Source organism: Sceloporus occidentalis, unplaced genomic scaffold (assembly GCF_023333645.1).
Source record: "Sceloporus occidentalis isolate IW3139 unplaced genomic scaffold, rSceOcc1.0.p SCAF_4, whole genome shotgun sequence".
Taxonomy (NCBI): Eukaryota; Metazoa; Chordata; class Lepidosauria; order Squamata; family Phrynosomatidae; genus Sceloporus; species Sceloporus occidentalis.
The window spans coordinates 59,417,293-59,433,076 of NW_028316984.1; the positions used below are offsets into that span (position 1 = coordinate 59,417,293).

General features: G+C 40.0%; 1 protein-coding gene across 1 annotated transcript in view; it reads right to left on the reverse strand.

Moving 5' to 3' along the window:
- THSD7B (thrombospondin type 1 domain containing 7B) overlaps positions 1 to 15,784 on the reverse strand; it is a 597,991-nt gene that overhangs the window by 40,867 nt on the left and 541,340 nt on the right. The window contains exons 16-17 of the mRNA XM_089520110.1: positions 14,271 to 14,404; positions 13,045 to 13,198 (exon numbers count right to left, since the gene is read on the reverse strand). Of these exons, the coding sequence (XP_089376236.1) occupies positions 13,045 to 13,198; positions 14,271 to 14,404 (288 nt within the window). The remainder of the gene's footprint in view (positions 1 to 13,044; positions 13,199 to 14,270; positions 14,405 to 15,784) is intronic.

A 15,784-nucleotide genomic window follows, 5' to 3' on the forward strand; every position in this document is an offset into this window, starting at 1 on the left:
CATCTGCGGTTTGAAAATGTTAAAAAAAAAGTAGAAGTTTCAAATATCAAACTTTGATTTTCCATTTTTTATAAGGGACACCATTTTGCTATGTCATTATATTTAATTGGACTTGAGCATCCACAGATTTTATTATCCACAGGGGCTCTTGGAACCAAACCCCAGCTTATGACAAGGGTGCACTGTACCAGCAATTTATCTCATCTTAGCCAGAGTAAGACACACTGAAGTTTTTCACATCAGGCTGGATTCACTTGCTTCAGTTTCTTTCCAGATTCTACACAATGGGCCAGAACAGATGGCCCAGAAGGAGTGGCTGGAGTTTGCTCTGGCTGTGATCAGGCCAAGACCATAGTGACTGCATGGCCCGCTCCCAAAGTGGACTGCGAAGTGGGCTGTTGCTGCAGTCCCAAACCATAGCCACCAGAAGTCAGATTTAATCCGCTCCTTTTTAATAATAATAATAATAATAATAATAATAATAATAAAGATTTATTTCTAGCCCGCCCAATCACGAAGAATCCGGGCGGGTTACAACAGTAAAATGCATCAAGTTACAATAAAGTTAAAAAAAATCAAACCCTAGACCTACCCCCCCACCATTCCCAGTACTAAAACAGAATTAAACAATAATAGTATAAAAACATTAAAAACATCAAGGACATTAAACAAAAAATAGGCAGAAAGATAGGCAGGGAAGAATAGACAGATGAGGGGACAAATATCTCTATATCTAGGGAGGGTAACTAAGTTGGAAAGGCCTGCCAGAAGAGATCCGTCATGAGTGCTTTCTTAAAAGCTATCAGAGTGGAAATAGTCGAAAGTCAGGGTGATCTGGTCCAAAGGATTGGATCATGGCACCAGAACAGCTTCTGGACACTTTGGGGGCATGAGTCATTTGAACACCACACCCCCAAAGTGTCTGGAAGCTGCCTTATTTTCTCTGTGCGTTTTGGGCCTATATTAATAAAACTGTAATGGAGACCAAACCCTAATGTACCCTCCCAAGAAAAGATATAATGAACTAGTTTAGACCATCATATATTGTACCATTGTCCTCTATTGAGGTTCAAATCTGAACCATCTATTTAGTTAAACCTCACTAGACACAGTAAACGTGAAACTTTGCACTGAAAATCTACTTGCCCTCCTACATTTTCTAAAACAAATGCCCCAAAAGAGATGGAGATGACAACATTCACCTTTGCTGTCATATTAGTAGAATAATAAAAATTGTCATGTTCCCGGATGATGTATTTTCTAGGCACAGTAAAACACCTTGATTGATTGAGAAAGACTCTGCTCATTGGCTGGAGTGAAACAAGATGAGAACTTCAACATATCCCTGTCCTAGTCTAGGGCACACCTCTGATCAGCAGCCAAGTCAATAAGCAGCAACCTCACATATTTAATAGCTTCAGATGCTCATAAAGGACAATTATGTCAGCATATACTTGTATGTGTCTTAACCTGCTATACTTCATTCTGATGCAAGTGACACTGGGGCTAATGGGGTTACTTAACTGATTAAGAGTTGCAGAGTTATGCCATAAGAGAGTAGCAAATTCTAGAGCATTTGATGTCAATAGCAGCACTGTTATTGATTCCAAGTGAAGTGAAATGAGACAAGCAATAAAACAGAATGGGAAAAAGCCCTGCTTTATGGGTCTAAATACTGAAATAAGCACATTAAAATTTCAGTTAAATATAGTTGATTGTATCTAATTGATGGGAGCAAGTTTACAGCAGCTTAGCTGGGGGAAGATGGGGAACAAAGGATTAAAGAAAATGCCAGGGGCTAGGTCAAGAACTGTGCCACCTCTCCTTTCTTATTTTTATAAATATTGAGGATATTTCTCTCCCACCCTCCAGTAACGTCCTTCCATAAATCACAGTGAGGGCTCTATTTTTTCCCCATTTAAAAGCTCATTAACTACAGAGACAGCCGTTCAAAAAAGGCTTTTTTTTTTGCCTTGCAGCTGTCATTGAAGGCAGAACTTGAGTGAGAGAGAGAGAAAGAAAGAAAGAAAGAAAGAAAGAGAGGGAGGGAGGGAGGGGACTCATTCCTTCCTCCTAAATATTGAAAGGAAGACTTGAGCTATTATAGCTTGGAAACTCAAATTTGTGGTGGCTTAGCCTGATACAAGTCTGGCAGTGGTCCAGCTGACTGCAATGCAGCTCTTTCTGGCCCCAATTACAATGTCAGACAGAAATTAGAGTCTGATCCCCAAACAGTTTTAATTTTGGATACCTGCCAGGGGACACTCACCCCACTTCCTAGCTCTGACGTCATAGTGAGTTTGAGTTTGGCAAATGTTTAGTTGGAGCTCCCTAGCATTTTGTGGTATGATTTCATATAGTAAATAACTTTAATGGATGCTCTGCTGCTGGCTGGGGAATGGTCACCCCAGCATCAAAGATCAGCCATTACTCTTAATTACCTGCAAAATAATCCTGTTGCAAAGTGTTTACAAATCGTTTATTACTTTTGTGCAATTAATTTGAGCATTTGTCCTTGAAGGCTACAATAATAGCATACATGATTTGCCAGGAAAAATCAAGAAGAAGCATCTTGAGATATGCTCCCAATGAGTACTCAACTGAGTTGCTTTTGTTGTTGTTGTTAAAACCAATCAGTGTGCTGAAGAAACATGAGAAGGATTGTCTTTAAATGACCACTTTTGCTACCTTAATAAAAACAAGATTTTAAATAGTTTTGTAAGAGGAGTGTCACCTCTGATCAATGCTATTTTCCTTTTCTGTATCACAGTAGCTTATTACATAACCAGACTCAAAAATCACTTTAAAGATGGGTCAGGCAGCTACAAGTTTGAATAGAAAGTAGGTAAAGCAATCAAAATCCTGTTCTTAGAGCTGCATCTACACTGTAGAATTAATGCATTCTGACACCACTTTAACTGTCATGGCTCAGTGCTATGGAATTCTGAGATTTGTAGTTTTGTGATATATTTAGCCATCTCTGTCAGAGAACTCTGGTGCCACAACAAACTACAAATCCCAGGGTTCCATAAGATGGTGCTATGACAGTTAAAGCAGTGTCAAACTGCATTAATTCTGCAGTGTGGCATCAGCCTACATCCAAGCAGATGCTGCTGCCTGAAGTTTATGGCTTTGCCTTGGCCTGCTAGCCAAATATAATGAGATGATAAAACATGTTCTGATCTATACATACCTTCTTCTCAAAGAGAAGCAAAACATTAGGTCTCTACTTAGAGTTTCAGGTAGAATACCTCAACACTCAAGAATAAGCTGGAGAGAAAAACAACTTCAAGTCATCAATAAGATGCATGAGAAAGTGAAGAATAATTTTGAACATTGTCTATTTCAGTGCCAGCTCAAACATAGATTTTAATATTCATTTGAATCATCTGCTTAAACAGACAGTGGGTAATATTTATACTGCAATGCAAAAGACCATATCGAGCGTATTACCGGCAGAATGCGTAGGCCCCGAGACCAATTGAGATAGACCCATGGCAGTCATGGTAGCCATGAACTCCCAAGCCGCACCAGTTGGACTATGGATGGCTTCGAAGGGGATGTTGAGGTCCCCCAGGACAAGAAGCCTAGGGGACTCCAACACCAGCTCCGAGACCAGCTGTGTCAGCTCGGCCAGGGAGTCTGTTAGCGCACGGGGTGGCCGGTATACCAACAGAATCCCCAGACTGTCTCTGGCCTTCAGGGTCAGGTAAATACACTCGATATGGATAGTTTGCCGGACATGGTTCCTGGTTAAGGAAAGGGTGTTCTTATGGATCAAGGCAACACCCCCCCCCACCCACCTAACCTGGTCTGGTCCTTAACTGAGTACCCGGCAGGGAGGGCCTGAGCCCACACAGCTTAGCTTTCAGGCCCAAGCCAGGTCTCAGTGATGCAAGCCAGGTCACAGCTCTTATCTTCCAATAGATCGTAGATTATGTGGATCTTGTTTTTTACGGACCTGACATTGCACAGGAGCAGAGACAGGGTTTGTGGTATGGTTGGGCTGACCCTCAGATCTCTTTGGTTAGGAGAGTGGATGGAAGGAGAGAAAGATATTAAGCATCAATCTCACCTTCCCTTCTGAACTAACTCCACTCTCCTCAAATTTCAGTGCTAAAAAGTCTTGTGAGGATTCTGCATTCATCAACAAATTTTATACAGACTTAGCACAGAATATATACTGCAACAAACAGGAAACCTTTGGCTACAACAGTTTGACATAGGGATGACAATTCCTATAGTAATTCCACCTCTTTTTGATGACAATGTTTAATAGTATGAAAATGAGTATCTTGCTCAAGGATTATTGAGTTTTTTCTGCCCACTTCAATAACTACCATTGATATCATTTAACCTAGAAGATGGTAATATTTATTACAGGAAAGGTAGGATTCATCCACTGAGTTCTGCAGGAAGATTGTTGCATACCTATGGTGAAAAGTGATGTTTATAGTGGCTTTAAAAGGATTACTGCATCTCTGTGATGAAAAGTGATGTTTATACTGGCTCAGAATTGATAAGTGGCTAAGTAATTAAGGATTGATTGTTAAAAATGTTAACAAATAGTTAACAATTATTAGGAGCATTTCCTGGTTCTTGTGGTCCCTTCCAACTCTAAGATTCTATGATTCTGTGAAAACTTCCATGAGAGTTCTCCAACTAGTCCTTCATAAGGCCCTCATAACTGTAGGCTACAAAGGTTGTAACATGCTTACCGGCCCTGTAATTTATTGAAATGCTTGCATATGGCACTTGGAACATGATGTTTAACAAGCTATTCATAATGAAATGTGCAACTCGAGGCTTGCACTGCAGAAAATGCTTCTGCAGGGAAGGGATTTGACCAGTTTTAACTGCGTAATGAACCATTCATAACAATCTGCATGCAGATGTGAACACTCTCTAACAATTTAATAAGCTATTTACAACATAAGCGGTGCTTTAAAAAAATGTAGCTTCACACAATTAATCCATAATGGTTTCCTGAACTCTCCCAAACCTCCCTCCTCCCTAAGCTGTTAATCACCAGCAAAAATAACATTCACCCAAAGAACAGGAAGGTTTGTGAATATTTACTCCTCTATTGAAGAGTTTTCCATGTTAATATATAACAATGTGCTAATATGTAAGCGTTGGGGACTGGGGCTAGGAATACTTTTAAATCATAATGAAAACATGTTTCTCCTTAATGGTTTCCAGAGGACATGCGAAGGTTCTAATGCACACTTGATGATCTACACAAGTGGAGACCACCCAAGTGTGGAATGGTGGATTGTGTGGAACATACTGCTTGCACTGAAACCCTCTGGACATTTGTATACCATCAATTTTATCTACCGAGCATCAGACAGTCAATCTGATACATACATATAGACATACATAACATACATACATGGATTTGCATTTGCATTTGGAAGGTGGCTAGATTAAAATCCTTTTGGCTCTATGTTTGTTTTTAAAAATGTATTCTTCCTTAACAGTATAATGAAATTATTTGTCAGAGGCACTGTCTGATAAAAACTGGGGAAAAGATCACATTACATCAAAGGTGGAGAAAAGGTGGCCACATAAACATTAGGAGGAACTTCCTGACAGTAAGAGCTGTTTGACAGTGAAACACACTCCCTTGGAAAATGGTGGAATCTCCTTCTTTGGAGGTTTTTAAACAGTGGCTGGATGGCCATCTGTCAGAGGTACTTTGATTGTGAATTCCCATATGGCAGGAGGTTGGACTGCATGGCCCTTGTGGTCTCTTTGAACTCTATGATTCAATGTTTCTATGATTTCTACTCCAAACATTACAGTTTCTTAGTTTAGACTGGGTTTATAACCCCAGAGTCAAACCAAACACCCTCCAACTCCAAAATCAAAATTCAGGGTGGCCATCCAGGATTTCTGCTTTTAGTTGTTTTGTTTTTTGTTTGTTTGTTTTTGCAAACTTTGGCCATTTCTAAAGCTGTTGAGGTCTGCAAAGGGGTAGGGGGATTGACTGGCAAATTTGGCCTCCATGCCTGCTAAAGTTGTCCACCCATTCATTAGAGAAATCTTATTTCATGCCACTTTTGTTAGGTCATGACCCCAATGCTGGGAGCCTTGAATGGCTCTTCTTTCCAAGAAAAGGAGAGTGTCTTTGGGGGCTCACAGGAACCAACAATTGTGACTATGATAACTGAAAAGGAAAAAGGAACAGAGGTTTCTTGGGAAATGTTTTCAAGGACATTTTCACAGCCGCAGGAGTTTATCGCATACCATGCAGCTGCAGACAAGTCTACATAGGGACGACCAAACTCAGTGTGCAAACAAGAATCAAGGAACACGAGAGGCACTGCAGACTGGGCCAGCCAGAAAAATCAGCAGTAGCACAACATGTTATAAACCATCCTGGACATAAAATGTTGTTTGAAAACACTGAAATTCTGGACCATACCAACAACTACCATGTCAGGATGCACAGGGAAGCCATTGAAAACCACAAACACCTGGACAATTTCAACAGGAAAGAGAAAACCCTGAAAGTAAACAAGATTTGGTTTCCAGTCCTGAAAAACAGCAAGCTGAAGACTCAACAAATGCAAATGAGAAATGGGTCAGGGGCTTCCCAGAAGACAATGAGCACTAATCAAGCAGACATTAATCCTCCTTTGCATATCCTCCCACCTTGAGGCCTGCCATTAACAACAAAACAATATACATGCACATCACTCCTCCTTTCCCAGGGTGACACAGAGTGTGTGTGTGTATATATCTATATATATATCTCCAACTCTTTTCCAGGCAAGCATTCTCTGAACATGCCAGCCACAGATGCTGGCAAAACGTCAGGAAGAAAACTCTTCTAGAACATGGCCACATAGCCTGAAAACCCCAGAAAAAACTAAGATGAGAATGTTTATCACATTTGTAGGCACACTGAAATAAATGGGATTTGTGAAACACAACTGGTATAGATCTCATTGATTTTGTAGGTGAGTCAAGGAAAAAACATTCTGTGTCTTGTTTTTGCTTTCAACATCATCCATAACATGTCAGCAGCATGGATCTTATTTATGAGATATAAACGTATTTGATATTCATAGCTGCTACAGAAGTGTGGCTCATCTACAAGAAGCAGTAGGAAACTTTCATTCATTCTGTTCCTTCTGCTAGAAATTTGCATAATTAAATGAACTAGTAGCAAACCCTGTTGAATTAGCTACAGTAAATGTTAACAGTTGATGCAAAGACAGAGGCCACGCAGATCTGGTAGTGAGGGTTATCAACTGTTATAAGCAAGAAAGCTGACAGCTGATACAATAAATCTGAGATAATTATTTCAGGGACTTGTAGTGTAACTTGCATATTAACATAGTTTAAGAACGCTTTGATGAATTTGATTGAAGTCAATTAATTAAATTTCCAAGACAGATGATTGCAGAGTTCAAAGCATTGCAGGTACTGCCATGTTATATTCAATGTTGTATATTTAGCAAAAGATGATAGCCTTTCAGCTGCCTGTGCAGAAGTACCAAATCAAATGATGATTTGTGAACACACTGTCGTAACTGAAACAAATATGAAATCTCTGTGCTTCCATTTAATTTGCCCATGTTTATTGAAACAGAGAATACATACATTCACTCCTAACAACAGTTTTCAAACTAGTCCAACGTCAGAAATAAAAAAGACTGAATATTTGACTAGATTATAATATAAACCATAACAATGTTATCCTAACAGGAGCAGACTTAGGGTTTAACTCGATGGCACTTTGATCATAATGGAAATTGCAGTCAAGAAATCAGAAGAAAACTGGGAATGAGATGGGCAGCTATGAAAAAATTAGACAAGATCCTGAAGTATAAAGATATACAACTGAGCACTAAAGTCAGAATTGTCCCAGCCACTTTATTCCACATCATCATGTATGGGTGTGAAAGCTGGACAGTGAAGAAAGTGGATAGGAAGAAAATTAATTAATTTGAGATCTGGTGATATAGAAGAATGCTGAGGATACCATGAATGGCCAAAAAGTTGAACAAATGGGTCCTAGAACAGACCAAGCATGAACTTTCCCTGGAAGCCAAGGCAGGGTACACACCTCCAGAAAGAGGTGCGTCCCCAGTGCCTCTTTTTGCTCCACAGGAGTGCCGCAGCAATCAAATTGCGCGGTGCTCCTGCACAGCAAAAAAAGTATTTAGCACACAAAGACAAAATCCAGGGAAAACTACTCCTGTGTAGATAAGATGGACTGAAGTATACACTTTTCCCTCTCAGTGAAATCTAGGTAAATCCAAACTACCTTTCTTATGTTTTACATTACAGGTTATATGCAGAAACTGATCTTTTCTATTGGTCAAAATCAGCATGTACAGGAAAACATATGTACAAATCAACAGTAAGAAGCTGATTTACATGTATGGACATAGTTTGAATACCTCATAACTGAATAACACAATATCTTGCAACTGAATGTGGGACTGCTTCTCCTTCAAAGTGTTCTGTCTCAGATGGTGTGGATACTGTTTGCCTTCATCCATGATGACATATGTAAGGGCTGTATGTTTGTGTGTGCACACTTATGCATGCATTTCCACTTGCATGTGCATTTGCCTCAAGTTTTCTGAGTATGCTCTTTAAATGTTAATTTCACCCATGGTCATTTAGGTTCTATTTTTCTGCTGTATTTTTAAAGTATACGGTGGGTTAAAATATAACAATATCAAGAGACAACCTTCCAGATTGCTTTATGGCAATTTTTCATTTTCTTTGACTTTACTCCAGTGCTGCCTGTCCTCTTATCTGTTTGCCCATCTGAATGTTTGGTATGGCCTTTAGTTCTCAGATTTACAGATTGTTTATATAGAAGGCCCTTTTCACACTACAGCATTATAGCATGAAGATGCCATTTTAACAGTCATGGTTCCATTCAAGAATATCCTGGGATTTGCAATTTAGGGAGGGGAATTTAGAATACTTTGTTATAGAACTCTTGTGCCTTAATGAACTATAACCCCAGGATTCTGTAGGATGCAGCCACGACAGTTAAAATGTTATCAGACTGCTATAATTGTGTAGTGTGAATAGGGCCAAAGCCTTGGTTTTATGTTCTTACCTAGTAATAAAGCAGAAAGAAAAGCTGTGGTCTAATTAACAGATTGAACAGACAGCATCACATAGCAACTCAAAAATTCTGCTGAACTTAACCAGTTCTGCCATTTAATTACTTACACACTTGGAGCATTTCTATCTATAACAGACTTTTCCCCAGATGTACATCTGGCTATACTTGCTTCTGTTGCAGTATGCTATACTAAAAATGTTTTCCTCATTTGATTTGCATGATATTGGGCATGTCTACACAGATAGGAAAATACAGTTTACTTTAGGGTTACTTCGATCCACAGCAACCATGGGCATGTCTACATGATCACCACATACACTGAGGTGAATTTAAGAGAACAGTTCACACAGTTATTCTTTTCAAACTCACCCTAGTCTAATAAATTGCAGTATACACATCCACACAGCCATGGCTCCTCCATTTCCCTCTCCCCATATGGGTGTGATTCTATGTATTTCTCAACTTCTCTCCCAGCTCCACAACAATGTCACTAAGGAGCACAATCCACACACGTGCACAAACACCTGGATTTTCAGCTCAAAACCAGGATAAATCCACACATGCTTTCCTCTGGATTAAAGCCCTGAGACAATTACAGTAAAAGGCCTGGATTCAGCTCCAATTGTCCCATACATCATTTGGACAGCTCACTATAGCAGGATACAGACCGCCCCTTTGGGGCGGCCTGAACCTGCCCCTTTCCCCGATGGACCGGGGCCTGAGTGGCCACAGCGGCAGACCTGGAGACCCCGATCCACCACTTTTCCAGCAAAATGCTGCTTCCCCACGGCCTGGAAAGGGGTGTCCTTGGGTCTTCATGCCCCAGGACATCCCGACAGCGGCGGGGAAAGAGAGAAAGAGGTCGTTCAGCCCCTTTCTCTTCTGTATTGCTGCTGTGGCTGTGTAAAACCTGAGCCAGCAATACACATGGCGAAAGGAGCTCCGTTTTGGAGCTCCTTTCAGTCCTGCTGAAAGGGCGCCACAAGTGCCTTGTAGCGGTGCCAGTACGTCACATCCACACTGTTTGTACGTGGCGTGGCCATCATGTCAAAATGGTGGCGCCCATGTAGACAGGGTGCCGCCATTTTGATGTACGGCGGACATAATAGGGTTAGGGAGCATGTGAATGATGCATGCTCCTAACCTTAGAATTGCCACTGCCACGCTACATTTTGGTGGTATGTATCCCGCCTATGAGAACTTGGAAACACCATTTTATTTAGCTCATGTAGATGTGCCTATTACATCCATCAGAAAGTAGGTAAGCCTCATATGTTAATGTCCTTCCCCTTCCACATGATATTGGCACTTTCATAGAATCATAGAGTTGGAAGAGACCACAAGGGCCATCCAGTCCAACCCCCTGCCATGCAGGAAATCCAAATCAAAGCATCCCCGACAGATGGCCATCCAGCCTCCGTTTGAAGACCTCCAAGGAGGGAGACTCCACTACACTCCGAGGAAGTGTGTTCCACTGTCGAACAGCCCTTACTGTCAGGAAGTTCCTCCTAATGTTCAGGTGGAATCTCTTTTCCTGCAGCTTGGATTCATTGCTCCGGGTCCTGTTCTCTGGAGCAGCAGAAAACAAGCTTGCTCCCTCCTCAATATGACATCCTTTCAAATATTTAAACAGGGCTATCATATCACCTCTTAACCTTCTCTTCTCCAGGCTAAACATCCCCAGCTCCCTGAGTCGTTCCTCATAGGGCAAGGTTTCCAGACCTTTCACCATTTTAGTCGCCCTCCTCTGGACACGCTCCAGTTTCTCAATGTGCTTTTTGAATTGTGATGTCCAGAACTGGACACAATATTCCAGGTGGGGCCTGACCAGAGCAGAATACAGGGGCACTATTACTTCTCTTGATCTGGACTATACTTTTATTGATGCAGACTAAAATTGCATTGGCTTTTTTAGCTGCCGCATCGCACTGTTCACTCATGTTCAACTTGTGGTCTACTTGGACTCCCAGATCTCTTTCACATGTAGTTTCATTCAGCCAGGTGTCCCCCATTCTATATCTCTGCTTTTCATTTTTCCGCCCTAAGTGCAGTACCTTACATTTCTCCGTGCTGAATTTCATTTTGTTAACTTTGGCCCAGCTTTCTAGTCTATTCAGGTCATTCTGAATGTTGATCCTGTCCTCTGGAGTATTAGCTATTCCTAATTTGCTGTTACACAACCTATAAATCTGGATAGGTTACCTCAGTACTAACATACCTATAAAGACTGTGGTCAGTATTCCCATGTTTCTACCTGCAGAACTTACTTTTTTACTTTCACATATACTAATCCATGTTTCTGCATTGAATTACTAGAAGTATGTGTATTGTGTGTGCCCTATGATTAAGAAGCTTCTGGAATGTTTTCCTTGTATGGAAAGAAAATACATGCCCTCTCACAATGTAGGAATCTCCTCATCATCTTTATGTGACATTTCTTGTACTGAAAGCTTACCACCAGATTCTACCTGATCACTGTATATTCTTCATGGCAACACATATCAAATTCTCAGCAACAAACATGCTATAGAAGGGAGCCTACATCCATAATCAATACTGCTACCAATCAGAAATGCCTAGATTCTCAGCTCATCCATAGTTTGGACTATGAGGAAACTGGACTACCATATTAATCAAGCAAGGCTGATGAAACAAGTGAAAATTCACACAGCTTCATGGCTCTTTTAACACTGGTCTCTCATGAGACATAATGCTCATATGAAAGTCACCTTGGTATTGTAGATATTTTCCTGCTTTGGCTTCACATGCTTTCCAACTGACTGCACTGTATCCTTCTCATGAGCATACTGAATCGTTCCAGTCAGAATATTTCAAATTACTTCAGTGGGCCAAGACAAATACTAACAGCATCATGAATTCATGAACATTTGTTAGTTTGTGGTTATACAGTCTCTGCCTGTGTATGACTTATGCCCATGGCAATACCAGTTTATGCACTTATGTGCACTACTTCTGTCACATCTGCAACATCTTCTGAGCATAATATCTGCAACTGGTTTTATGCCTACTAACCAGTATCATGGATTTCTCATCATCATATAAAAGCCCAATTCAGGCAGCCCATCTCACATGTTCTGTCCATGTGAGGATCCATAACAAACAGCCCATGTCCATCATCACATGTTACATAAACCTGCTGCATAAACATCTGCATGGACCATGAAGGTCTTCATTTGACTTAAAATCCCAATTTGCTACACATGAAAATGTTGCATCCTTACTGACATATGCACTTTTAACATGGATGCAAGAAAGGTGGGATATCTCAACATGTTCCAGAGGAATATTCTGTGCCAAGGAGGAGATGACTTTCTTGCACAAGATAACACATTTCCTGTGCAGAAAACACTGCATCTTGTGCATATGCATTTTCAATGGAAAAAAGCCATGTCTTTCTCTGTGCAGAAAAATGTGGGTTTTGTGCAAGCTTCCCCCACATGTATTTCTGAATAGGAATAAGGTTGTTTCCTGTTGCTCCAGAAACTACAAAGCAATAGATTCAAACTCGAGAAGAGATTCCACCTAAACATTCGGAAGGACTTCCTGACCATAAGAGCTGTTCAGTAGTGGAATACACTGCCTCAAAGTGTGTGGAGTCTCCATCTTTGGATGTTTTTAAACATTGACTGGAAGGCCATCTGTCACATGAAGTGCGTTGTGTCTTCCTGTATGGCAGAGGATTGGAATGGATGGCCTTTCGAATCTGTTCCAACTCTAAAATTCTATGATTCCAGAATAGTTTAGGACTCCCAAATATAGGAGAATACAAATATTCCTTTTTTTTCAGCAGGAGGAAGACAACTATAGTAAGTATTCATCCTTACATGGAAGGAAAAAATAATGATTTACATATCTGCACTTGGGTAAACCTGCACTGAGGGGTAAAAAAGGAACAATTTGTAGTAACAGAACTAATTTACCTGTGAACATTGGCTCCAGTGACTCCATGAAGACACAGCACACTCACCAGGACAATAGAGGATACATTTTTGTGTTTCAACAGGAATTTCAAACTGATTACATAGCATGTTGGCTATAGTCTCTTCATCACCCTCTTCAGTGGTGTTTACACATCTGCAGGAGGGAAATATGTAATTGGTTGAGTATTCAATGATGAATAAAAGAGCAGAGAGCAAATAAACCAATATATTACATTTGCTACAGTCTGCTTAACTACATTGTGTATGTTTTGTTACTGGCATTTGTTCAACTAATCCCAATTTTGCTGTTGTTGGAATACAACACCCATTGTCTCCAGCCAGCAAGCTGATGATAAGTGGAACTGCAGTCAAAACATCTGGAGAGGAAAGCCAGGAGTGGTTGCTGCAGTTGGTTGGCAGTAAATGCTTTATCTCTTGACTGTCTATTTATATATGTTTTGCCCAATGTGCCACATTGATCTAGAAATTGGAAAGGCAAGAAACATCACATACCAAATTAATAATACTGAATTTCTGGTATTTAATAAGGCACTAAAGTCTTCTGAGTGAAATCAGAGGTGTGTTTACATCCTTTGAGACAGAATTTCTACCTTGAAGACTAGCATTATTTTCATGTGTCTCTCCCAAAGGGCAGGACAGACAAACCACTTCCAAACATCATATGCACATCCAGAGGCTTTAAATAAATACATGGTGTTAAACAAATGTTAATCTCAGCTAGACTGGACTCACTGAAATAAATGGGATTATCATAAATGGTGATGAACAGGTCCCATTTATTTCAATGGATTTACTCCAGTTCAAACTGGTATTATATTTAGCACATATATGTCTATGGCTGCATCTGCACTACATAAATAATGCAGTTTGACAAAGCTTTAACTGTTATGGCTCAATGCTATGGAATCCTAGGACTTCTGATTTTGTGAGGCATTTAGCCTTCTCTGTTACAGAGCTCTGATATGACACCAAACTACATTTCTCAGAATTCCATAGTATTGACCCATGGCAGTTAAGGTGGTGTCAAATTGCTTTATTTATGCAGTGCAGACAAGGCCTATAGATGCTTTTCTCCTATACTCTTAGAACTCTTTCAGTATTATGAAGACTAACACGAGTCAACGAAGGACTTAATGTTTTCGGGACAATTGTACAATGTCTTTGACAGTCCCATATCAAGCCCTACTCTTTTCATTTCTACACACCTGATTTTCCTAGTTTGTATTCCACCTCCACAGTGAAGAGAGTTTTGCTCACTGTTGATTTCACATGGAGACCATGGTTCTACTTTCCAGGAATACCGACTGCATTCACTATAACATGGAACTGCCTCATACACCTTCCAGAGAAAACATACAAAATTATACATAACCATCACTGTGAATATTCTTCACAGAAATGCTTTGGCAAGCCAACACAATAAACAATCTAGAACAAATACACACCTTACTCAGAAATACTCAGAAACATGCCGGATTTTATTTACCATTCAGAGAATAGTACAATGTTGAAATTCACTGATTCATTATGGACGGGCAGAAAATGTAATATGCATGCAGGTTTTTTTTTTAATAAAAATAACAGCTATTTCCAGCAGCCTAAACAAGAATTCCATTACAATTTCATTTCCTCTGAAGGTTAATGCAACATCCATCAGATACCCCTCCCATAATTATATAACACATTGTACAAGGTATTATTCATGGCACAGCCCAACTGACAAAGAAAATATTTATGTGGGGGGGGGGCATGTTTCACGTGCCCTTAATGCTTAAATTGTAGTGAGGAAATAAAATTGTATGACTTTGAGAGACATGTAAAATTGTATTTTATTTTATTTTGTATAAATAAAAGAGGCTCTTTTTTAAAAAATGCATCTCTAGGGCAAACAATGAGGCATTCACTAGTACTCTTTTTCCTATATATGGACAAAGAATCCAATATGAATTTTCATATCATATCCAGTTTACCTCAAAAATGTATTTAAAATGCAACATTATATTTGTTTAAGTTTCAGAAAGTGTGGTATGAATTCAAGTTGTTTCTGACTTATTTTGACCCTTAAGTGAACCTATCAAGGGGTTTTCCTTGGCAGAATTTGTCCAGAGGCAGTTTGCTCTTTCTCTTGGGCTGAGAAAGTGTGACTTGCCCAAAGTCACCCAGTGGGTTTTAATAGCCAACTAGGGTCTTCGGAGTCATAGTCAACACTCAAATCATTACACCATACTGGCTCTCCGTGAAAATGTAGTCAGTTTTATTCTGGAAGAATTTCAAAGGAGACAGCTTTCAATATATTAGCAATTATTAGTATACAAATAATACATTATGATTAACCACTCAGGTAAAGCTGGATTCCAAACACATCCTCAGTGTGCCTCAGTGTAAAACATTGCATTGTTATCTTGATTCAGCACTGTCATCTCCCTGTAATGGACAAGAAATTGCATTCGCTACTTTAAGTTTGTTTTTTAAAAAAAATAATACAAGGATGGGCATCACAAAGCCCTCCAAATGATTCTGAATTGCACCTCCCAGCATTCCTCACAACTGATCTTGAGAGCCTCGTGCTTCCTTGCTTTAATAGAATACTGTTGCTGGCTTCAGTTGAGCTGGTATTCTACACATTACACAGAATCCTCTTGAAACCCAGGAAACAATATGGTGGAACATGGACTTGCAGACAAAGATGCACTGAAACAAGATGGTAAAAGTAGGACAG